This window comes from Octodon degus, unplaced genomic scaffold, assembly GCF_000260255.1.
Source record: "Octodon degus isolate 3935 unplaced genomic scaffold, OctDeg1.0 scaffold00319, whole genome shotgun sequence".
Lineage (NCBI taxonomy): Eukaryota > Metazoa > Chordata > Mammalia > Rodentia > Octodontidae > Octodon > Octodon degus.
Window position 1 is genome coordinate 329,725 of NW_004524895.1, and position 25,073 is coordinate 354,797.

Genomic DNA, 25,073 nt, shown 5'->3' on the forward strand with positions numbered 1-25,073 from the left:
TTTTACCTTGTGTCTTAAATGGATGAATAACAGTTTAATAAAACACCATGGTAGAAGTAACAAAATAATGGGCATATATATAAATAATTGTGAAGTAATCCCTCCATCCTCTTAAAGTATGTGTTTAATCTTTCAGGCTGTAGAAAATCTCTGTTCTTACAAGATTTCTGCAAACTTATACAAACAACTGAGACAGATTTGTGAAGATCACATCAAAGCACAAATCCACCAATTCAGAGAATATCCTTTTTCAAAATGCCTTACATTTTTTGTTTTCTCCCTTTTTCCACTACCAACTTAAAGTGGAATACATGTGCTTGCGGGTTTGTTATTTTTATCCTTTGTGTTTCTAAACAGATTTTTGACTTTTTAACTTTAGAGTCTAAATCTATATGTTGTATTCATGTAAATAAAATTTCTTTGTTTATCCCTTTACTCTTCTGTCCTAACAAATTTCCATTTGATGAAAGATAATCTTCTGATGGAAAATGTAAATGGAAAATGTGATAAGATTTGTTTTTAAAGGTGTTTTGTAGTGGGATCTAAACTTTTTCTGCTTATGAAGAAAGCACATTTTGTTCAATAGTAGCTATTATATTTCATTTAATGTGTAGTGTATTCCATATTTAAGACCAATGTCCTCTTACGTTGCATATATTACTTATATTGAGCACTTTAAAATATCTTTAACATAAATCTCATGGATTCATTGGATAGTGTTCTTTTTCTAAAGAAGATTGATAGATGCTGGCAAAACCATTGTAGGCAAATGGTAAGGTGGAAAAAATATCACATTTCAGCCAAACATAGTCTTTTTGAAAGATTAATTTTGAAAGTAGGAATGTTAGGGGTTTTTTGGTTGTGTTTTGTTTTTTATTACTGGGATTTGAACCCAGGGAACATTGAGCTATAACCTCCACCATGTAGCCCCTTTTAAAAATTTGGGACAAGGTCTTCTTAAAATTGCTCAGGCTGGCCTCAAACTTACTATCTTAATGCCTCAGCTTTCTGAATACCTAAGTTTCCTGGTGTGGATCACCACTTCTGGAAACAATGTTATTTTTAAAAGTTTTAGGCCTGGGTAACTTCTTTTTGTGAACTGGAAATATTTTTTTAAATTTTGATACTGCAAATTACATGTAAGTCAACATTTCAAAATGACTTTCATCTTAGAGTCATTTTTATGTTTGTCACACCTAACCAAAGCATTATTTTACTACATTAAAAGGCTGTATTTTGTCTCTATTTTTGAGGGGTGCTGGGAATTGAACCCAGGACCTCATTCATGCTACATAAGTACTTTGTTCCTGAGCTTCATCACCAGCAAGTCTTGATGGCTCCCCATTCACTGTATGATTATGTGATGGTATTTTAGTTTATTCAGACCTAGTGTTACTGTATTCTCGCTCTAATCTCTCTCCTCTTTTTTCCCTTTCTTCTCTCTTTCTCTCCTCTGTCTTCTCTCTCCTCTCTCCTCCTCTCTTCTCTCCTTCCTCCCTACTCGTTTCTTCTCTTTCCTCCCCTCTTCTCTCTTCTCCTCTCTCCTCTCCTCTCCTCCTGTCCTCTCATCCTCTCTCCCTCCTCTCTCCTCTATCCTCCCCACCTCTTCTCTCCCTCCTTCCTCCTCCTTCCTTTCTCCTCTACCTCCTCTCTTGTCTCCTCCCTCCTCCTTTCCTCTCTCCTCCCTCTCCCTCCTCTCTTTCCTCTCCTCTCTCCTCTCCTCTCTCCTCTCTCCTCCACTCTCCATCCATTCCTCCTCTCCTCCACTTTCTCCTCTCTCCTCTCTGCTCACCTTTCTCCTTATCTCTCTCCTCCCTCTTCTCTCCTATCTTCTCCTCTCCTCCCCTCCTCTCCCCGCCTCTCCTCTCTTCCTCTCCTCCTCCCTTCCTCCACTCCTTTCTCCTCTTCTCCTTCTCTGTCCTTTCCTCTCTCCTCTCTTTTTGGTATTGGGGATTCAACTCAGAACCTTATGCTTGCCAGGCAGGCACTTTTGCCACTGACCTCTCTCTCCAGCCCCCCACTTTATTTTTTTTTCTTTTTCAGACAGGGTGTCATTGTGCAGTTTGGTCTGTCCTTGAGCTCATTTTTTAGCCCAGGCAGTCTAAAACTGACAGTGATCCTCCTGCCTTAGCCTCTCAGATGTCATTATACCTGGTCTAGTTTATTCGTTTCATTTTTCTGTGTGTTGTAGGTTTTTTTTTTTTTTTTTTTGAGCCAGGGTCTCGTTGTGTACCTCAGACTGGCCTTGCACTCATGCCAGTCCTCCTGTCTCAGCCTCTCATATGCTAGGATTATATTTTTTGTTTATTCTTCATGTTCTGCAAGTTCTAGTGTTAAAATAATTGCCTCCTATACTGAGTGGAGGTTGTCCCCTTGGCACAGGTACAATTTTAAGATAGCTTCATTTTCCTTGATTCCTTGTTTTTATTTTTAGTTATTTCCCGAGTATCAAAGAAGTTAGAGGACCATTTTAAGTGTCTTTTCTAGAAACCACAGCAAAGAATAAGACAATAGAATACTTTAATGAAAATAGTATGGGCATATTCTCAGGTAGATATATTCATCTGGGTGTTATATTCTGCTAGTCTAAAACCCTTCAGTTTCCTTATTTTGTCAAAAGTAAATATTTTGGTTTCACAAAGTCTAAAAATTATTTGCTTTCTTTTTTCCAATGACAGATCATGATCAGGAGCATATTTTTGTTTCTGGATAGAACTTATGTTCTTCAGAATTCAATGCTACCTTCCATTTGGTAAGGATGTGAGGAAAATAATTATGAAACCTATGAAGATTTGTTACAAATTATAGTCTTAATTAAGCTACTGAAAGAGACCGAGAAGTACTGTGAATATTCTGAAATTTCCTATTTGGCTTCTAGCCTTTTATATAACAAGTTTACCATCTCAATTCTGTTTTGCCTGTGTTGTGATATTAAAGATAGCTAACTTTCCCTGAGCATACTAAGAAGTTCCTTCTTTAGACAAGAGGATTAAAATTTGCTCTAGAATATCTGTAAAAGAATCATTTTGCTGTTCTTCAAGAATTTACCACTTTAAAAAATAAAAATAGAAATCACTTTAAAAGTTTTTGTTGAGTCAAAATTACCCAATAAAAAGTTGCTTGGCTCAAGGGAAAAAAAAAATATTTTAGTCATTTTTCCTGAGCGTTATGGTCCATATCTGTTACCTGAGCACTCGAGAGTCTGAGATAGGAGAATTGCTGTGACTTTGAGGCCAGCCTGAACCACATAGTAAGTTTAAGGCTAACCTGAATTACTCAATCAGGCCCCATAGTAAAAAATGTTTACTTACTGTCTTGTAAAAGTGTTATGGAAAAGTCTGTGCATATACACAATTAGAATAGCATGGTAAACTCTTCCTCTCACTGCTTATCTAGCATGTATCTATAGCAGTGATCAGAGTTCACTGGTTTTGGAGTACTGAAGTCAGTTAATATATGACCAAATAAGCTTTCAATGCCAGTACAGTGAAAATTATTTCATGTACTAGAAATAATGTTATCTCTTCATTTGACCAAGGAAAAAACCTACCAGAGGAAGTAATATAGTAGAACTTAGTTATGGAGACAGATAAGCATTTAGCTTTAGTTTTTATTAAAGACAGAATGAGTTTCTGGTATGCCTTAACCTAGCAATGTGTATTCAAAAATATGAATTTTATTCTTTTACAATTGGAGCACTAATTAACATGAGGTAAGAAATTAAGGCTCTGTAGAAGTGGTATTGTCAATTAATTTAGACTGTATGCTTTATATTTTAGGGATATGGGACTGGAGTTATTTAGGGCTCATATTATAAGTGATCAGAAAGTCCAGAATAAGACAATTGATGGCATCCTTCTCTTGATTGAGAGGGAAAGGAATGGTGAAGCAATCGATAGAAGTTTACTCCGAAGTCTTTTAAGCATGCTTTCTGATTTGCAAGTAAGTTACTTTACTACCTGTATAGCTGATTGCTATCCCTTGTTTGATGATTAAAACCTGCACTCTTCTAGACATTTGTTAACGTGATAAACATACTCAGAAACCTAAATTCATGGTGCTGTTCACGTAGAGAATGTTCAGTAAATATTTATTAAATGAATGAACTCCTTTATTTTATCTCTCCCCTAGATTTATCAAGATTCTTTTGAGCAACGGTTTTTGGAAGAAACTAACCGGCTCTATGCAGCTGAAGGCCAAAAGTTAATGCAAGAAAGAGAGGTACTTAAAATTCATGATTAATAAATCTGCTGTCTTGCAATAAATATTACCTTGTAGAACATAAACTCCTCTTTGCATTTATCTTCCCAACATTATGATGCTCTTCTCTCACTTAGGTGTTCCTTTCTTTTCTTTCTTCTTAAAGGCCAGAATTCTGGATCATAAACTCTACCTCTAATTTTACATATGATCCAACCCTGTCACATTTGACAGGGCTGCTTCCAGGATCTTTTGAACTTGACATTTTCTGAATGATTTATGGGGAGGAAAACAATAATATAAAAAACTGTCTTTGTAGGTTCCTGAGTATCTTCATCACGTTAACAAACGTCTAGAAGAAGAAGCAGACAGACTTATTACTTACTTAGATCAGACTACCCAGTAAGTATTGCCTATTCAGTCTAACAGTCTTACGATGTTATTACATCAGTTACAACACTTTAGGCATGTTAGTAACTATTTCCAAGCATTATTTAGACTTTAATGGTTGTTTTTGTAATACAGATTTCAAGTTACTGTTTTCTCTACCAAATTAGATTTATTCAAGGATTTGATTATACGTTGTGTTCAGGGCATATTTTTTTTTTGTTTTTTTTTTGAGACAGGGTTGTACTGTGCAGTTCAGACTGGCCTTGAGCTCACTTTTGTAGCTCAAGCTGGTCTTCCACCTTGCAACAGTCCTCCTGCCACAGCCTCTCGAGTGCTGCTAGGGCACCACCACACCTGGCTTACAATTTTAAAATAGTTTTCTTTTTTTTTTTTTGTAGTACCAGGGATTGAACTCAGGACCCTGCGCTTACCAGGCAGGCGCTTATTCTACTGAGCTATCTCCCCATCCCTAAAATAATATTAGAGGCAGATGTAATCTTAAAAATATTAGGCTGATTAAAATTCAGTGGGTGTTCATAGGAGAAACTATTTCTGTAATTTTATAAATATTACCAACAAAGGTGTCCCTGTAAGCAGCATAAATAGCTTCTTTACCTTCCTAATAAAAGCAGAACAACTTGAAAAAGCCAGCCACAGCAAGACCATGCAGACATTTACTTCATGATGTAAATCAAATTCTGAAATGCACACGAGGACGAGGCATAAAGTAATTTTGAGCACTATTAAGCTTTCATGTAGGATAATATTAAAACTAACCAAATGAGCTATTTGATTATTATCCTCAGAAAAGGCATTACATATTTGGAATGTCAAATTTAGTAATTCTAAACTTTTTCCTTGTAGGAAATCATTAATTGCTACTGTAGAAAAACAACTTCTAGGTGAACATTTAACAGCAATTCTTCAAAAAGGTAATTGGCAGTTGGTGAATAAGATAACTTTAGGTAGTGACAAATTAGTAAAGAACTTTTTTTAATATTGCCATTTTAAAACTTTGATAAACATGTGGCTGCATTTCTGAGGATAGACACAACCCTTTCTTCCTATTTATCATAGTGAATTTTATGGAAGTGCCAGTTTCCTTAACTGAAAGATACAGAAACTGAGACAGGCTTCTACTACTGCAAGAAAAGAAATTGTTGGGGGTGGCTGGGAATGTGACTCCGTGATAGAGTGCTTATGTAGCATGAACAAAGGCCTGGGTTTACCCTACAAAGAAAAAAGAGAGCAGTGGAAATTGGGGAGTTCTTTTTTCGTCTGTGTGTGGTACTGGGAATTAAACCCAGGACCTTCATGCTGAACTGTATCTCCAGGCCTTTGTAAAATTTTTTTGAGATAAGATCTCATTAACTTGTCCAGGGTGGGCTTGAACTTTCAGGGTTCCTACTTTGGCCTCCCAGAATTCTGGGATTACAGACTGTGCCACCACACCTGGTTTAAAATGGGTATACTTAGAACTGTAATGCAGTTGCATTATTTCATTCTGAAAGTCAAATACAATAGAAGCATATTTAAATTAAACCATCTTGCATGGCTTTTGATTTATTAGCAACCACAGGGTTCGTGTAAGCAGCATAGATAACTTCTTTATCTGAAGTATTACAGACCACAATCAATTCTCTGAAGTATAGCTATATAAACTAATGTTAGATATAATATGGATATTGTATGTATAAGGTATATTTGTATAAAACAATTTCTATAAAGTGGTTTGTAATCTGATTGATTCTACCACATGAATGGCACAAATGCTTATACCAGTGATGGCCAACCTTTTAGAGCTTTCAGTGATACAAACAGCCCACTGTGGCCTAGGTTCACCACCAATGGCTTATACAGTAAACTTGTCATCAACCAAAGTAGCTGTATTTAGTTTTCACCCAGAAGGGTGGTTGTCTATCTGGGTTTAGTTCAAAGGAAATATCTACATTACAGTTCATCTATAGACTACTCATATATAGTTAAAGCCAGTATCACAATAATAATTTTAACTTAAATTTTATTAAAATAGCTGGCCTTTTTGTTTGCTATATCTTAATGCAAAAATGTTTCAAAATTCAGGTTTAAATAACCTCCTTGATGAGAACCGAATTCAAGATTTATCTCTCCTGTATCAGCTCTTCAGCAGAGTTCGAGGTGGAGTTCAGGTTCTCTTGCAGCAGTGGATTGAATACATAAAGGTATTAACAATTTACATGTGACATCTCTCATGGTTTACAATTTGAGCCAGGCTGACTGCCAGTAAGCATTTGTTATTATATGCACATTTTTATTATGTAAGGGAATTTTGAAATTTTTTAAATGTAAAAAGAATTTTTTGAGAATTCATCCTGAGAATGGTAGCTGTGTATCATATTGGCAGTAAAACCTGATTAATACTTCATGTAATTTCTAGTTGCAAGCCTGAAAGCAGTGAATTTGGAAAAGGGACTTTTCTTTGAATTTACAATTTTTTTTTCTTTAAATTTTGCAATGGAACTAAATTGTCATTTTAAAAAATTCAAATCTGACTTCTCTAAAATTAAGGAAAAGATGAGTGTGGTGGTACACGCATATAACCCAAGCACTCTGAGAAGTTGAGGCAGAAGGATTGCAAGTTCAAGCCCTGTCTGAGCAATCTAATGAGACCCTGTCTCAAAATTAAAAAGGGCTGGGGACATAGATCAGATAGATCTGGGGTTCAAACTCCAGCACTGCAAAAGAATGAATGAATGCAGGCATGAATGAGATCCTAGAGGGTTCTAATTATACTGTTAGGATATTTTGTTCCTTACTAGCCATTCCTATGTTTGTTATTATTGATGAATGCAATCAGTTTAGCTATTTTAACACCTTATGTCTTCATTCCTTTACTTCATAAAGTCTTAATATTTTAGGATCATTAAATCCATATACCGGGCTGGTGAGATGGCTCAGTGGTCTAAGGCACCTACTTAGAACAAACTAAGCTAAACAAAGCACAGGGACCGCGGTTCAATCCCCCAGCACCACATGCCAGCCATCCCCGCCCCCTGGTGGGCTGAGCTGGCCACACACACAAAATAAATAAATAAATAAATAAATAAATAAATAAATAAATATTTTTTTAAAAAAATCCATATACCAAGTTAGATTGTGATTTTGGTATTGTTTCCATTGTGGATAATCAAGTCCTGTAAAGTGTCAATTTTTCTTTTTAGGCATTTGGGAGCACTATTGTTATTAATCCTGAAAAGGATAAAACTATGGTTCAAGAGTTGCTGGATTTTAAAGATAAAGTTGACCATATAATTGATGTCTGTTTTCTGAAAAATGAAAAATTTATCAATGCTATGAAAGAAGCATTTGAAACATTCATTAACAAAAGACCAAATAAACCTGCTGAACTTATAGGTACGTTTCCCATCTTTTTGCTTGTTCTTTAATGTTCTTTTATTTAGAAACTGTCAGTCTAAATTTTTGACAAGGTTGTACTATACCAGTCCTTGTTTAGTTGGGGTCACTTAGCTGGTAAAACCAAATCTGAAAAGTGTATACAGATGGAGATTTAAGAAAGTACTAGGCAAGCTAGGAAAGGGGTGGACGCCTGTAATTCTAGCATACTAGGACACTGAGGTAGGAGGATCACAATTTTAACCCAACACGGGCAGTGTAGTGACTTAGTGAGACTGTATCTCAAAAACAGTAACAAAAATGCCTAAGCAGCTCAGTATGAAAGCCCTGGTTCAAATTTCAGCATTGAGGGAAAAACTGTCTTTTAAGCCAAAGAATGTCTGAAAACCCATATGCTCAACATGTTTCTCTTTTTAAGACAAAATATTGAACCTTATTTACTTTAACCCATAGTAAGTTTATTTGGTTTCAAAACCTGTAGTGATTTTGAAATGAGGCAGAGTATTACTTCTTCAGGCTTACAGTTAGTGCTGTAATAAAGGGCAGGATAAAATTACTGTTACCAATGAAAAAGGAAAAAGTCTAGGATGAACATAAACCAAGTAACTGAATGTATTTAGTGTACAGGTGTGGTGTATACCACATTGCTTCATGGGTTTTCCCACTTATGTACCATTAATTGTCAGAGCAGAGAGACCCTGAAACCCTTTTGGTCCTCTGCCAAAAGGATCACATTTTGTTGAAATTAACTTCAAAGTTTTATAAACTTTGCTTTCTTTGTAGTACATCTGATTTATTTTAATAAAGAAGTATTATTTTAGAATAGTTGCCATCAGTATAAAATGGAATCTCCAGAAGATGCTACATGTCTTTCAGCAGCTTTGATGACCCTCCCCCACAACTATGTGCTGCCACACTCCATTTTAATAAACATCTTTATAGTAGAAACTACACTCAATCTGAAGTCAAGAGATTGATTTCAAACTCTGGTGTATATTAGTTCTGTGGCATTGAACTTGATCTTCCTGACTTTGGAGACTTAAAAAAGTTTATATCTCTCTATATATATATATCTGTGTTTATCTGAAGCACTGAAAAACTCAGTATATGTCCCTTCCCTTTGGGTATATGTAGTGTCCAGTACCTTGCAGATACCCATGCATAATCATTAAACAAACTTTCCTCTCATTTTAGCCAAGTATGTAGATTCAAAACTTCGTGCAGGCAACAAAGAAGCTACAGATGAAGAACTTGAGAAAATGTTGGATAAAATTATGATCATATTTAGATTTATCTATGGTAAGTATTTATTACTTTTTAGTATTTTCTTTTACAGTGGGCATGTTGGTGCATGCCTGTAATCCTAGCACTTGGGAGGCTGAGCCAGAAGGATTGCCATGACTTTGAGGCCAGCCTGAACTGTATAATGAGACCCAGGCAAAACAAAATAAATAAATAAATAATGATTTTCTTTGTTTTTTTTCCTTTTTCTTTCTTAAGACAGGGTCTCACTATGCAGTTCAGGCTGATCTCAAACTCATAGTGATCCTCCTGCCTCAGCCTCCCGAGTGCTGAGATCACAGGCATGTGGCCGACACATCCAGCTAATCTAGTTTTCTTTTAAGACAAAGCAATCAGAGAAACAAGTTTTATGTACCCTAGAGGAACTATTTGGGAATGAGAGGTTTAAAATTGCATTTTATTCCTGGCATTTAATTCATTTGGGATACTTAAGGAATGTTCTTTAATTGCCGTGTACTTTCAAGTTTTCCATTATTAACAGCCTGAACTTCTGCTGCTTGTTTTAATCTCTTGAATTTTTGGCTCTAAAGCTACCAGTTGCCTAAAGCTTTTCTGAAGAAAGGTTAATGCATTGTTAATTCTTTATAGAAAAGAACTTTTGATATGTCTGGTACAGAAATAGACCCAGTGTTCTTAAATTTAATTGGATGTGGATAAAATATATAAAATAAAACAATTTGTAATAATGCTGATTAAGCCCTTTAAAAGCCATTTTTTGTCAGAACGTTAATTGGGATATTGAGTTTTGTGTTTTTTGTTTAACATAGGCAAGGATGTTTTTGAGGCCTTCTATAAGAAAGATTTAGCGAAGCGCCTGTTAGTTGGGAAGAGTGCATCTGTAGATGCTGAAAAATCAATGCTGTCTAAACTTAAACATGGTATGTTTGTTATTCTGTCTTCCTTTTCTTTGATTTCTGGGAGGAAATATTAGTTCAATTTTTACTTTGTTAATTGACTACCTCTTTTGTCAGTCTTTTTATGTCCATGTGATAAATTAGTGGGGTACGCATTCTTATAAATAGTTGCAGATTATGTATCGTGTTAAAATAAGTTTTGTGTTTTATATTTCCCATTTTAAATTCTTTGTTTTAAAACCACCTTAAAATATTATAAATGTATAAAAATTTTTAACAGAATGTGGAGCTGCTTTCACCAGCAAACTCGAAGGAATGTTTAAAGACATGGAACTTTCTAAAGACATCATGATTCAGTTCAAACAGGTAAAAGTGAGTTAAACTCTTATTTAATTCTTTAAACTTACATGTATTTAGTTATTTCCTTGTGGCAGTTTCTACTGAAGAAGATATATCATTTATTTGTTGTAAATACTTCATAGCAACTTAAATGATATTCAGAGTAGAGGAAAAAGATCATCAATAAAATGTAAGTATATTTGACCTACTTTAGGATTTTATTTTAATAAACACCTAGAATAACACAGAAATAGAAATAAAATGTGTTGAACTGAAGTCAGCACCAGAAGACCTAGACAGTAGGATCAGGGTTTTCCCCAGCTTCTGATCACTTGGTTTGCATGGCTAGAGCTTGAAAGGAGGAGGGAGGAGAAGAAATAAGTTTTTATATAAAGCCTTTGGGGACATTGGGATTTAAAAGCTACATCCATAGTTTTGAAGATATAGGCAGAAAGTTGTTTAGAAATATTAAAAACATAGTGGGGTGCTTTGGGTGGATACTTGCAGTCCCAGCAGCTCAGTAGGCTGAAGTGGGAAGATCTCTTAAGCCTGGTACATTGACACCAGCCTGGGCAATACAGAGAAGCCCCTGTCTTAAAAAGCAAGAATATACTGACAGGAAATTAGACTTTCCTCTCAGTGGTTTAGAAATGATTTCCTTATCAACATATTGATAGGGTGGAAAATGCAAAGTGAAAGACTCAGAAGAACCTGATCAAAGTAGGATCACAGAGTCTATAGTAGCTTCAAAATAAGGTTTGTCTGTTTACCCTTTCCTGCTTTTCTTAGTTCTCTACTAAATATCACCCCTTGCAAGCAGGCACTGTGGCAGGTAAAAAACTGGATATTTGGGTTGGCTGGTAGGGTAAGGAGTGAGGGTTACTGCAAGGTGTTTCAAGCCACTTGGGGTTTTCCAAAGGTGTGAACTATACGTGGTATTGGAGAGAGGATGGAGAAAAGATCATTTAGCAGCCCAGTATGTGAGAAATTGAGTTAGTAAGAGCCATTATATCAAAATGTTAGTATTAGTACTTTTCTAGTGCATTTTTGTGTAGTCTTCATTTAAAATCTTTTTTCTGTCTGTTTTTGTTGTTTGTTTGGTTTTGGTATTTTGATACTTGACATTGTGTAGTTCAGTCTGATCTTGGAACTCATTATGTAGCCCCGGCCAGCCTTGAACTTGGCGGCGATCCTCCTCCTCCAGCCTCCTGAGTGCTGAAATTACAGACATGTACCATCTTGCCCAACTTTAAAGTCCTTTTAATAGTTGCTTATAATTTCAAGATAGTCTGTATCTGCATGTATTTTTATAATGAGTAACTTGTTAAATGAGTCATTATTATGACATGAACTGTATGTACTTTGATTTAAAGATTTCAGTGTATGTGTTAATCTTATTATAGTATATGCAGAATCAGAATGTACCTGGGAATATTGAATTAACTGTGAATATCCTGACAATGGGTTACTGGCCAACGTATGTGCCTATGGAAGTTCATTTGCCACCAGAGGTAAGATTTACAATCTACAATCTTAGTAATAGGCAAATAAATAAAACATTATCATTTAGAAATAGATGTCTTTAAAAAGTTCATATCAACAAATACCCCAACAATAAATGCCAGGTTTCTGCTCTTTTTTTTTTTTTTTTTTTGGTGGAACCAGGCATTGAACTCAGGCCCCTGTACTTGCCAGGCAAGTGCTCATTTCACTGAGCCATCTCCCCGGCCCAATACCAGGTTTCTAAATTGAATGTTGATTTCCTCAACTCTTCTTTCATTTTCCCAGATTATGCCTCTCACTCTCCCTAGTGGTCAAAAATTATTCTCACATGTTTTACTTGGAAGCAGGACTGCTAAATGATGGCTGCTTGAATAAATCCCTACTGAATCTTGGGAAAATGCTTAGCTCAGGGCTGAAGCATAGAAAGGGGAGTAAGACTAAAGAGAGTCCTCTGCAGGTGATCGTGGAACCCCACAAACTTGATTTTCCTCAATATGAGAATGTAGGAAAGAAGGAAAGAGGTCAGAGATAGAACCTTAGAAAAGGCTTACATTTTTCAGAGGACAGAAAGATAAGGTAAACCTGTATAGAATCCTCAGCAGTGTAAAATAAGCAGCATAGTATGGAGGCATAAAAACCATTGCAGTTGACTGTTTCATAAAGGACATGATTAAATGGTGAAGAAAGATTAAAGGGTATAAAGGCTGATAAATGCTGTTAAATTTGTTTGGTATTTGGGAGATTGTCACCTTGTATCAAACTGATTGGTGGACCTACTGGATATTGTTTTTAAAACTAAGAAATCACTATCCATGTGGTAAGTATAAAAAGGAATGGAGGTGGTATTGGATACAGAATTTAAATAAGCCTTATTTTATTCACTTTAGATGGTAAAACTTCAGGAAATTTTCAAGACATTTTATCTAGGCAAACATAGTGGCAGGAAACTTCAGTGGCAGTCGACCCTCGGACACTGTGTGCTAAAAGCTGAATTTAAAGAGGTAAGTGGGTTTGTTTGTTGAAACAGGGATTTGCTATGCAGTTCAGATTGAACTTGTACTCACTTTGTAGCCCAGACTGGCCTCAAATTCACAGGGATCCTCCTGCCTCAGTCTCCCAAATATTGCGTTACAGGTGTATACCACCATACCTGCCTAGGAAGTGGGCAGTTTTTTTTTTCTTTTTCATTTACTTTAGTTTTCTTTCAATCAGATTGTATCAGTACATTCTAGGTATGCATGTTCATCATAGAGCATTTATACCTGTATGTGATATAACTGTTTATTTTCCATTCCCTACTCTCCAACCCCTTCTCCCTTCCCTATTCACAAAAACTGTTTCGATTTTTTCTTTTCTTTTTTTAAACTTTTCCCTTCTTTTCTTTCCCCTCCCTACTCCTTTGTTCCCCTTCCCATTTGAACATATTCTTCCTATTTCACATTACCTATTGCATATTTTGGTCCTTATTTACCCTTTTGATCTCTCACACTGGGGAAAGCAATGCAGTATTACACACGTGTGTGATTTAGGAAATGAATATTCTTTTTTTTTTTCAGAACCAGGGATTGAACTTAGGCCCTTGTGCTTGCCAGGAAGCGCTTATTCTACTGAGCCATCTCCCTGACCCCATGAATATTCTTAAAACTTAGATTTTATCTTTAATAGTGAGGTTATACCTCTTCACATTAAGGTTCAACTTACTAAGTAGTGACAACTTGTCACAGTTTCGTGTATATTCAGTGATTGTGATCTTTTCCACAACTGATTTGACTATTCTTTAAATTAGTAACCCATTTTCTCCACTCATGTATGCAGAGTTACACTGCCACTTGACAGAAATCTCTTTTTCGGGAGCCAAAGAATAGAGTGGGAGTTAAGGGAAATAATGCCCATATCTTATCTCAAAAAGCTCCTGTAGCTTTTCATGACTAATTTGAATAAAACAAATCAAAAATGTACTTTTTTATATTTTAGAGAATGGTCTACAGGGTGTTAAGGGTCTCACTAGTAGATCGGACTTGTAGTGATCCACCTGTTTACAGCCTTCCAAAAGCTGGAATTACAGGGATGCACCACCACGCCCAGTCTCAGTTGCTGTCTCAGTGCGCCCCGGTGGTGGGGTTGGCACAGCAGGCCTGGGAATCGAACTCCCGGCCCCTGTGCCTATTTGCAGGTGCTTTAATCTGCTGAGCTGTTTGGCTGGCCCCCAAAAATGTACTTGAAAGAGTGATTTTTTGCTACTCGTGATGAGTATCTATAATGACAACAAAGGACTGAATTATTAATTTAAAATATTTTTTCTGTTTTAATTATGCTTTAAAAAGATCTGATAAAAGATCAACTTAATCTTTCCCCTTATTTTCAGTAGGATCACTCTTAAACTCTACACTAAACATACTGTATTACCACCTCAAGTAGTTTTCTTCTGGATAATGTTAATCTGTGTTTCTAAGGCCACTAATTGAAAAATGCTTTTCCTGTAAGAGATCAGTTATTTGACTAACTTTTTAATATATTTTTTAAAAAGATACCTAAATATTGCTGTTTCTCCAACAGGGTAAAAAAGAACTTCAGGTTTCTCTTTTTCAAACACTGGTGCTGCTAATGTTTAATGAGGGAGAGGAATTCAGTTTAGAAGAAATCAAACAAGCTACTGGAATAGGTTTGTATTGAATCATTCAAGTCCCAAGCATAATTTTATGCATACCGCTATGCTAAGTGCTCTGGAGATACAAAGGAATACTTTCTTTCCCTTTTTATGGTGGAGTATACTGGGCTGAACCTATAGCCTTTACCCTGCAGTTTATCCTCAGACAAAAATATATTTTATTTGAGATAGAGTTTGCTGTGTCGTTCAGAAGACTGCCTTAAACTCACTGTATAGCCTAGGCTGGCCTCAAGTTTATGGTGATCTTCCTGTGTCAGGCTCCTGAGAGCTGGGATAATAGGCATGTTCCACCATGCCTGGCCCCCTTTTTGTTTTGAGGAAAAGTCTCACTGAGTCACTAAATTGTTCAGGCTAGGCTGGAACTTGTGACCCTCTTGCCTCAGCCTCCCGGAATGCTATGATTAGAGGCATGTACCATCATGCCCAGCTCTTCTGTATACTTAGTATATTAACTGTGGAAGGGATGGGGGTGGAGTGACATTTGAATTAATTCAAAACCATTACAAGAAGTATGGTAGGAGTTCAGCAAAGCAAGAGATCATTGTCCACTGGCACAGTTGGGAAAGGCTTAATGTGCTGGGGCTTGAACTAGGCCAATTTTAGTCAAGGAGAAAGTAGATGAAGGAAATTATGTGAGAAAGGACTTGGATTTAGGAGTGGGTATAATGTAGGCAGGAATCACAGATTTTTTAATTATACAGTGGAATAATGAGCTGCAAAATTTGATAGGTAAGAAGGGTAGGGTTTGATCATAGCCTGATAAATCTAGCATATGATCCCTATGTTTATAGGTTCTTAAATGTATGAAAGAATGAAAGGAACCTATGTGGACAGTTTACCTGAAATTAATAGAGCAACTTAGAGGATGCATTGATTCCTTCAGAGATAAAGGGTTACGGTGCTTAAACTAGAATGAGAGCAAGTGAGAATAGAGAAGATGTATCTCTTTGGAAGCAGCTATTAGACACATGAGGAATGAAAGAGAAGAGAGTTGAAAAGTGATTCCAGCTGAGTGTAAGCCTGTAATTCAGTGCTCTGGAGGCTAAGGCAAGAGGACCACAAATTCAAGGCCAGTCTGGGCTACATAGTAAACTCAAGGCTAATGATCTAAACTACACAGCCAGACCCTGTCTCAAACCAGTGATTCCAGGATTTCTTACCAGCCTTAGTAGTATCACTACTAACTAGAAAGAACACAGTTTTATGGGAAAGATAGACATAAGGAGTTGCAGGTAAAACAGGCAGTTGGATGTGTCCTTAAATGTGGGACTGGAGAGAAGTGAAATGTCATAGAATAATAATTGGTATCTTTTAGAAGATGGCCAGGAGAAATGCCATTCTGCAGAGTAGGACAATGAAGAAGTCTTTAGTTAACTTGGACAAACAGGAATTGTAATAGAGGGATAGCAATGAAAGCTAGATTGATTTTGTAATATATCTGTTCATACAGATGAGCCACTAACAAATAATTGAATCCCCTCTTTTCAGAGGATGGAGAATTAAGGAGGACATTGCAGTCATTAGCCTGTGGCAAAGCTAGAGTTCTGGCAAAAAATCCAAAGGGCAAAGATATTGAAGATGGTGACAAGTTCATTTGTAACGATGATTTCAAACACAAACTTTTCAGAATAAAGATCAACCAAATCCAGATGAAAGAAACGGTAAATCTTTTGCTATTTTCTAGTCGTAAGACATTAGAATTATATGTGTTCATGGTGCACATTTATGAAGATCTTATAACTGTAATAATACCAGTACTATTAACATTTTCTGTATCTAGATATATTTCAGTATTTAATTATGGGGTTCTTTTTGTTGGGAGTGCACATGATCAAATTGATATTCAGCGTAGTTTTATATCCTTTCTCCTTTAATATTCATTGTTAAATTTTTCATATTATTAACTAATTTTTTTACTAAAAATAAGTAGCTGCCCAGTATTTTTAAACATGATGGTTATAATTTGTTCAATCACTTCATTGCTGGGCAATTAAATTCATGCATTTTAATTTTATAACTAAGATTGAAGAATTACCTCTTTTTTTGTATTTTAGGGAAGGGTCTACGGGGTGTTCAGGGTCTCACTACTAGATTGGACTCGTAGTGATCCACCTGTTTACAGCCCCCCAAGTGCTGCAATTACAGGAGCCTGTGCCACCATCCCCGGTCTCAATTGCCTTCTCAGGGCACCCCAGGGGCGGAGCTGGCACAGCAGGCCTGGGGATCAAACCCCTGGCCCCTGCACCTGCTTGCAGGCACTTTAATCTGCTGAGCTGTTTGGCCGGCCCTGAAGAATTATCTTTGCACCTGAATCTTAATCTGTCTGATCTTTTCTGTATGATAAATTCATGCAGCAGATTTGGGGGGCATCAAAGGTTGTGAACATTTTAAGATCCTTAGGGAATAATGCCTTTTTGTGTTCCAGAGAGGTGGGACTAGCTTATCTCTGTCCAGTAGTGTTTGAGTGCTTTTCTTACTGTTCCTCAACATTCATTAAAGATAATATTTTCTTTCTAAAAATCTTAGCCAGTTTGCTTGGTGAAAAAATCTGAATGAGTAGATATTTTGTTTTTGTCATTTGAGTTTGCAAGACACTTTTATTAAGGAAACCAACTGTAGTATCCTGAAACAGATTGGTTCCAGTTCCAATAAAGTTTAATACAATACTTGAGAAAAAGTGGTTTAGTCACAAAACATTAACATTTTAACTTTAGTGTCAAGATTTGTAAACTGCTTCCTACATGCCTAAATTTCTGTTACTCTTGAAGGAATGTAACTATAAAACCAAATTTTCTTTTCCTTTTTTTTTCCCAAGCCAAACTGTATCCAGCTTTATTAAAGGTACTTTTCAAAAACAATCTTGGTATTTCAGGCAGGACATGGGCACACAATCTTTAACAGTATACAACTTTCAGACTCCCTTCTTAGATGGACTAGCAAAAATCAGAAAGCCACTATAAAATCCAGTGAGCTCTTTATTTGAGGCTCTGAAGCAGAGAAAGTTTAGAGTGATGGTTGACATTTCACATTTAGCATGTTCAACAACTTTTCACAAGCCGACCCTGACTTGCAGAAAATGAAAATGGCAGAATTATAAATCTGAAGATCCACAATCTAGAAAAAGAAATCAATTGCTCTTGTGGGACACCATCTCAACGTTACTGGCAAGTCCTGATTGCCTGACACATTGGTAACATTACTTTAGGGAATCAGATCGTAATAGGTCGCTGTACTTAAGAGAGTTAAGCCTATGCTGATGACAGAGGAAAGGAGGACATAAAATGAACTGGGAGCTGTCCTGTACCACAAGGCATTTATGCCAAGGTGGCCACATGTGTCAACATCAGCAAATCCCTCCTCCTGGGAGCCAGGAGGAAGTCTTAAAACCAGTAGGGAAAGGTACTTTCCCCACATCAGTCCAGCTTTGGAGACATTGTACTACTGACAGATGATCCTTGCCCCCAAAACAACGATGAAGTGTTCTGTGTACAGACAGCATAGCTTTATTTTTTTATTTTTGTCTTTTTTTTTTTTTTTGCGGAACCGGGGATTGAACTCAGGCCCTTGCACTTGCCAGGGAAGCGCTTATTCCACTGAGCCATCTCCCCGGCCCCAGCATAGCTTTAAAGTAAAACAAAATTCTGCATTTTTATGAAACTTGATAAAAAATAGTATTTCAGACTGTACAGTAACCAGAAGTACACAGTTATCAAAAATGCATAGACTTCACTTGGCGTCTCCAGCACCTTCAGCTTTTTATGCCTGATGTGTTTTGGCACCTCCATTTTCTGCAGGGTTATTCCCATACTTGCTGGCATCAGCTTTTCCTTTTTTCCTGTTGGGTACCTTCTCTCCCTTCTTTGCAGGGGCCTTTTCAGGCTTAGGCTCTGGCTTTGGAGGAGCTGGTTTAGCAGACAACCTTGCAGATCTTCTCTGTGTTTCATCCTTCACCCTGGCTTTATCACCTTTAGCATCCCCTTCAGTTTTTCTCTTAGGCATGTTGGCGATGGTAGCAGGTCACAGGCACTAGATAAGAGATGCAGTGGCGCACAGCTTTGGGTGGCCTAGGGGTCATCCTCATTTCTTCACACTGCTCCCCAAGTTTTCAAACACTGACCCTTAACTAGTTTGATTAGATCATTAGTGCCTTAAGTCAGGCCAGAGTCAGTCACATTATAGTTAAGCTGTTATGCAGAAATCTGATCAATAATTCCTGAACGCATACAAGTTGTGTATTAGGACAAGAGGAAAAGAAAACTGTTATTTGTAGAATTTTTTTTCTGTTGTGTTGTATTCACAAGGTTCCATTTAGATATTTCAGTACATTGTAGACAGTAATATCATGTCCCAGCTGGGCGTGGTAGAATGTCTGTAATCCCAGTGACTTGGTTGACTGAGGCAGCAGGATCATAGTTCCAGGGTAACCTTGCCAACTCACAAGGCCTTGTCTTCTTAAATTTTTAAGAAGGGGACTGTGAATATGTAGCTCAGCACTCCTCAATCTGTGGTACCAAAAAAAAATCATGTCCCTAACATACATACAATTTATGCATGTGACTGATACAAGTTTCTCTTCAGGTACAATGAATTAACCTAAAACATTTGTTTTTAGGTTGAGGAACAAGCAAGCACTACAGAAAGAGTATTTCAAGATAGACAGTATCAAATTGATGCTGCAATTGTTCGAATTATGAAGATGAGAAAGACACTTAGCCACAATCTCCTTGTTTCAGAAGTATATAACCAGTTAAAATTTCCAGTAAAAGTAGGTATTTTAATATTTTCATATTGCCCTTGTTAATAATACAGTATATTTTCAGAAATTAATTTTTAAAATGTAGATTAAGCCCTCAAGACCATTTGGAAGGACGTTTTAATTTCTATGCTCATACCCGATTAGAAAATAGAAACTCAAACTTTGTTGGCATATGTAGTTTTAAACTATTTCTAAATCCTTTTATTGATAAGCTCTTGGTAGACTCTAGACTTCTGGTTGCTAGGGTTCATAGGAGCTTTGGACTTCGGTAAATATTTAATCTTATGATATAGAAATAACAGTTGTATTTACATCAGATTATTGTGAAGCTTACTAAGATCATAAATGTAAAAAAATCTTAGCACTGAACTTGGCATATAGTAACCACTCAGTAGCTATTATTGCCACCTTTTCATTACAACACTCATTCTCAGGCTTGGCCTAACACTCATTTCACCTCCAGCCAGAGAGATCCGAGATGCTAGAAGGTGATTAAGAAAAGAAAATAATTTGATTTTCAAACCTTGGTATTACTATTATTATTGTTGTTATTGTTATTGTTATTTTTATTTTTAGACAGGGTCTCGCTATGCAGTTCGGGCCAGCCTCGAACGTGCAGCGATCCACCTGTCTCAACCTCCAGAGTGCTGGGATTGCAGATATGCACCACCACACCGGGTTCCTTTGTATTATTGGATAAAATTTTTGCTTTCCAATATTTTTCTTCTTTTCCCTTTTTTGTGTTTATTTTTGGCGGCACCAGGGATCGAACTCGGGACCTTACAATTGCCAGGCAGGCACTTACGCAGCTGAGCTATATTCCCAGCCCTTGTTTTGTTTTCAAGACAGGGTCTTACTGTGTTTCCCAGACTGACATTCACTTCGCTCAAGAGATCCTCCCACATCCACATCAGCCTCATGAGTAGCTGGGACAATAAGGTGTGATTCTCTGTACCTGGCTTTTTTCCTCTCTTGATCTAGTGGTCCTTTTACATATGCTCAAAACGGATGCTCAAAGCAAGGTATATACTCTCAGGCCTCCATGTCCATGAGTTTTGCATTATAATTGAAAATTCAGCCATCTTTAAAAGCACAGTGATATGGCCCCACATATTTAGGAACCTGAAGTACAATTGTTTGAGCCCAGGAATTCAAGGCCAGCTTGAACAACACAATAAGATCCCCATCCAAAAAAGCAAATGCATCTGTTTTGAACATATAAAGATATTTTCTTGTCACTATTCCCTGATCAGTACATAAAGCACCATGATATAACAACTATTTGCATTGAATTGGGTATTATAAATAATCTGGAGATGACTTTAAAATACATGGGAAGATATGCTTAGGTTATATGCTAGTAAAGTACCACTTCTTGAGGCTTAGGTAGTAGTAGATTTGCTATCTGTGGATTCCGGTACCAATCACCTGCATATACCAAGGGATGACTATTTATAGCCTTTTTACAGGCTAGATGCACAAGGCATATAGTAGAATTTTGTCATCCATGAGCTAAGTGCAGTTACAATGACAAGCTGTAAACTCTTGATTTTAAATCATAAGATTGAGAAATCCAAATTACTTAAAATAGAGAAGCATTTAAATTTTACACTAAACCTAAGGTATATAGATGTGATACTTCATTTACTGAGCCATTTTGTTTTGCTTTTGTTTTGGATCAGTTGTGGGGATTTTTAAAATTTTTTAAAATCATTCATTCATTCATTCATTCATTCGGAGCAGGGTCTCTTGCAGTTAGAACTTGTAGTGATCCTCCTGTCTCAGCCTCCCCAGTGCTGGAATTGAAGGCATGTGCCACCATGTCTAGTTTCAGTGGCCAACACAGTGCACGTGGGGTTCTAGGGCCAGCATGGCATGTGGTACTGGGGGTTGAACCCAGGTCCTTGTGCTTGCCAGGTGGGCACTTAGACCACTGAGCTATCTCCCCAGCCCCGGTTTTTGTGTTTTTGAGACAGGATGTCATTATGTAACCCAGCCCAGCATCAAACAACAATCTTCCAGCCTCAGCCTCCTGAGTGCTGGGATTACAGGTGTGAACCACTATCCTCCACCCACTCCCACTCCACCCTGGCTGTTGAGCCCTTTTGATGTAGTAGTCTCTTGGCTTTTTTTTTTCCTTCCTTTTTGCAGTACCTGGGATTGAGCCAAGGACCTTCACACGGATTACTTCCCCAACCCTTTTAAGAGTTTTTTGGGGTTTGTTTTCATTTTAGTTTTTTGAAACAGTGTCTCACTAAGTTGCCCAGGCTAGGCTCAAACTTTCTATTCTCCTGCCTCAGTCACATAGAAGATTGGGATTATAGGCCTGAATTACTATGCTTGGCTGTATGTCTCATTCTTTTAAATAATAATTTCTTCTATATAGGCTTTTCTTTTAATGGTGGCAGTTTCACATTGATTAAAGGTAGGGAAAAAAACCCAGAAGGACAGAGAAAAGATGGGGTCTACAGAGTGAGCTTGGGCCAAGTAAAAGTAGGAAAATGGAGGTAAAAATAAAAACTACACCAAAACCATAGGATAAGGCTACCACAAAGAACCTTTCTATATAGCTTTAGTTTATAAAACTGAGAACTTAGAGAACTAGCTTTATCCTAAGAAGAAGAATACTTCTCAAACTATCATGGTAAAACTAAATAGCATTGTTTCCCTAAACTATAATGTGATCTTCATATTCAGTTATGTTAAGTTTAGGCTTGTATTCATTTATGCAGAGGGTGACTAGCTCTGGGAAGATATATTTAAAATACCAAAGTAATAGGAAGTATAATGATAATGGCAGGAATGTGACAGCATAATAATGTATGGTATACAGTATAAAATATTTCTATCTGTTTAGTTTTCATTATGCTTTTCACTAAAGAAATCAAAGGGATTTAAGTAAGCAATTTTTTTTAAGTTAAGGAAATTAAATACAGTAAACCTGTAAGCCTAGATTGTTCTTTTTAGTTTTAGTAAGGTGATGGTAAGGGGACTTGAGGTAATGATTATAAACTCTGAATTGGGTATTTGCCTTCTCTTACAGCCTGCTGATCTTAAGAAGAGAATAGAATCCTTAATTGACCGGGACTACATGGAAAGAGATAAAGAAAATCCAAACCAGTACAATTACATTGCATAAAATGTTGGCCTTGGAGCATTTGGTATCATATGCAGTAGCCAATGGATAAACTAACCTGTTGATTCTATATTATTTGACTTCTTTGTTTTTCTTTGTTTTGTTTTGTTTTTACTACCAATGACCAAATGGAGCAGTACAATGGAAATAGTTGAGTGGACTTTTTCTCAGTGGTTAACATGCCCATTTTAAAGAGTAATACTTACCCTTAAGAAGAATGTTGTTGAACTCTTTGCATGTTATTTAGTATGATGTGCAGAAGCTCTTAAGAAAGTACTGGTCTTCATGATTCCACTTTGGAACTGGGAAAGAGGTCCCTATGACTATTAAAGGGGGGTTCTTATACACCATTACTTATGAAGCAGAAAGTTTATTTGCTTAAAGTCTCATTTGAAGATACTTAAAACTGCATGCAAACTTTATTTACTGTACAGAGTTCTGGATGTATTTATCAAATAGAAAAACCACCCTGGACTTGGTTGTTCACCTGTTTTGTGATTTCCCTTTGGAAGTAAAAAAGAATTGTCATAGCTATTGATATTTTACAAGGCAGTGTCCTCTTACACTAAAAGGGGTGTTTTTTAAAAAAAATTATTTGCAAACAAGTTTTTAATTAGGGTAACAGTTGCTATATAATACCTTGTATATTCGCATTCTAAAATTTTCCATTTGTGAATATGGGATATGTACATATGGCTTGGCCCCAAGTTTCCTGTGCAGATTAACAAGTACTTATAAAACTAGTTAAAATAGAAAAATTGCTCATCATTTTTACTAGAGCATTGTGCAAGGTAAGAGAAAAATCCAAATCTTCATATTAAAAATTAATAATGTGGTAATGCAAGAGACAAAAATCAATATGTTTTTAAGAATTATTACAGGAACACAAAACCATCACCTAGTTTTCAATGTGCTTTAGATTTTAAGTGTTGTTCGGACCTTTCTGGCTTTAATTTGGACCAATAGTAGATTATTAACATTCCAGTTTCCTCTACCAAATTTTCTTTTGGAAACATCCCAAATCTTCTTTATTGATAATTGAGCCTTTATTATCATTCTTGTTCTAATTCTCTAAAATCCTAAATATAAAAAATTTTCCTTCATTTTCTCCACATACCCCCATTTTGGGTAATTTCAAGTTTTGTATTTCTGTCAAAATTACTTGAAGTTATAAGCTGTCATAGCCACTGAACATCTACTCTTCAGGGGAATGTTCTAAGATTGTTCATACATAGAAAATTTCAGAAGTATTAATTTTTGCATCAATAATGTGAGCAGAGGGCTTCTCCAGAAGTGGGTTTTTCTTTTGCCTCTTTGTTTCTCCTTCAAAGAATTTGATCTTATAGGAGATGCAGAAACTTTTGGTTTGTTTTAAAAAATTAGAACTTCTTTAATGCTTCTTGTAACTTCATATTTCCTTGCCTATTTGGAGCCATTAAGAACAATGCCTTTGTCCTGATCTTCAGCTGAAGAGACTTGGACTCCTACCCCTGAGATCTCACAGGCCTGTGGCCGGCCCATCCTCCCTCCCTCCCTCCCTTCCCTTTTGTTACCTGTTTCTTGCTAATTGCATCAACTTGCACACTGATGTTTAACTATGTATGTATAGTATTTAAAACTCCTTTTATTCTTTTTGAGTATTCATTGCCTATGATTTCTCAACTTTTCCTTGGTTTCCTTATAGGAGCTCATCTGGCAAGGAAATGGCAACCAGCTTGCCCTCTCCCCATACTGAACCATCTATATCAGTGTTCTCTTTCCTGATGGCTTCTGAGATATGCAGACTATTTAACTAGACTCAGTAGTTACTCTTAAGGAATTTTTAGATGGAGTAGGTCCTTTTAGGAAGAAACTCTTGATGTCACTTTAATTATCTTCAAAGCAGGTCCAGGTCTGTTCCCTTGAACTTTTTAATTCTTTAAAAATGATACCATTTCAGCTGAAAATTTCCCAAGGTTATTAAAGAAGGAGAGCTGTTTAAGAAACTGAAGAGTAGTTGCAAACTACTTTGGATAATTGTGACTTTCAGTTCTGTATCAGTTGAATTTTTATTCTTTTCCTTATGTATGTGGTGGTTCTATTTTTCTTCAATAAACTTTTACTTAAAAAGAGTTTCTGGGAAAGATCTTTAAAATTTGAATATTGTAGGAAAGTTACAAAACAAGATTTCAAATCTTCCTAATGATTTCCTTTAATGAATTCACATTTGTCACTTTGTTTTTAATCTTCCCTATTCTTGTAGTTTTGAGGTGATGATGTAGGAGTAACGGGGAGGAGTATTTTGAAAAGTGAGTTAAGTCTCTAAGAATCTTCAAGGTAGGTAATTATTCCTAAATGTCATTTTAGAAAACTTAAACCTGTTTGTTCAAGTAAAAACTATTTCAGATCCTCATTGTCAACTAGTTTCACAAAGTAAATATGGAACTAGGGTAGATCTAAGTTGATTTGATTATCTGCACTTTTATTTATTTTTTTGTGGTACTGTGGATTATACTTGGGACCTTGCACTTACAAGGCAGGTGCTTATGCCAC

General features: G+C 36.5%; 1 protein-coding gene and 1 pseudogene across 4 annotated transcripts in view; one reads left to right on the forward strand and one right to left on the reverse strand.

The window, feature by feature from the left end:
• The window catches only part of Cul4b (cullin 4B), a 58,842-nt gene extending 34,190 nt beyond the window's left edge, over positions 1–24,652 (forward strand). For 2 of the 4 annotated variants that reach the window (XM_023707924.1, XM_023707922.1), the window contains exons 4-21: positions 137–240; positions 703–772; positions 2,679–2,752; positions 3,780–3,942; positions 4,132–4,221; positions 4,520–4,602; positions 5,455–5,522; positions 6,673–6,791; positions 7,791–7,983; positions 9,178–9,282; positions 10,053–10,163; positions 10,420–10,511; positions 11,882–11,989; positions 12,869–12,982; positions 14,538–14,643; positions 16,138–16,310; positions 19,262–19,414; positions 22,449–24,652. In XM_023707924.1, coding sequence (XP_023563692.1) covers positions 137–240; positions 703–772; positions 2,679–2,752; positions 3,780–3,942; positions 4,132–4,221; positions 4,520–4,602; positions 5,455–5,522; positions 6,673–6,791; positions 7,791–7,983; positions 9,178–9,282; positions 10,053–10,163; positions 10,420–10,511; positions 11,882–11,989; positions 12,869–12,982; positions 14,538–14,643; positions 16,138–16,310; positions 19,262–19,414; positions 22,449–22,544 — 2,022 coding nt within the window. In that variant the 3' untranslated portion in view covers positions 22,545–24,652. Of the gene's footprint in view, positions 1–136; positions 241–702; positions 773–2,678; positions 2,753–3,779; positions 3,943–4,131; positions 4,222–4,519; positions 4,603–5,454; positions 5,523–6,672; positions 6,792–7,790; positions 7,984–9,177; positions 9,283–10,052; positions 10,164–10,419; positions 10,512–11,881; positions 11,990–12,868; positions 12,983–14,537; positions 14,644–16,137; positions 16,311–19,261; positions 19,415–20,250; positions 20,345–22,448 lie in introns of all 4 variants that reach the window. The other 2 variants (XM_023707923.1, XM_004647659.2) reach the window with 2 other exon arrangements.
• Positions 18,406–18,648, reverse strand: LOC111814450 (annotated as a pseudogene).
• Positions 24,653–25,073: the final 421 nt, after the last annotated feature.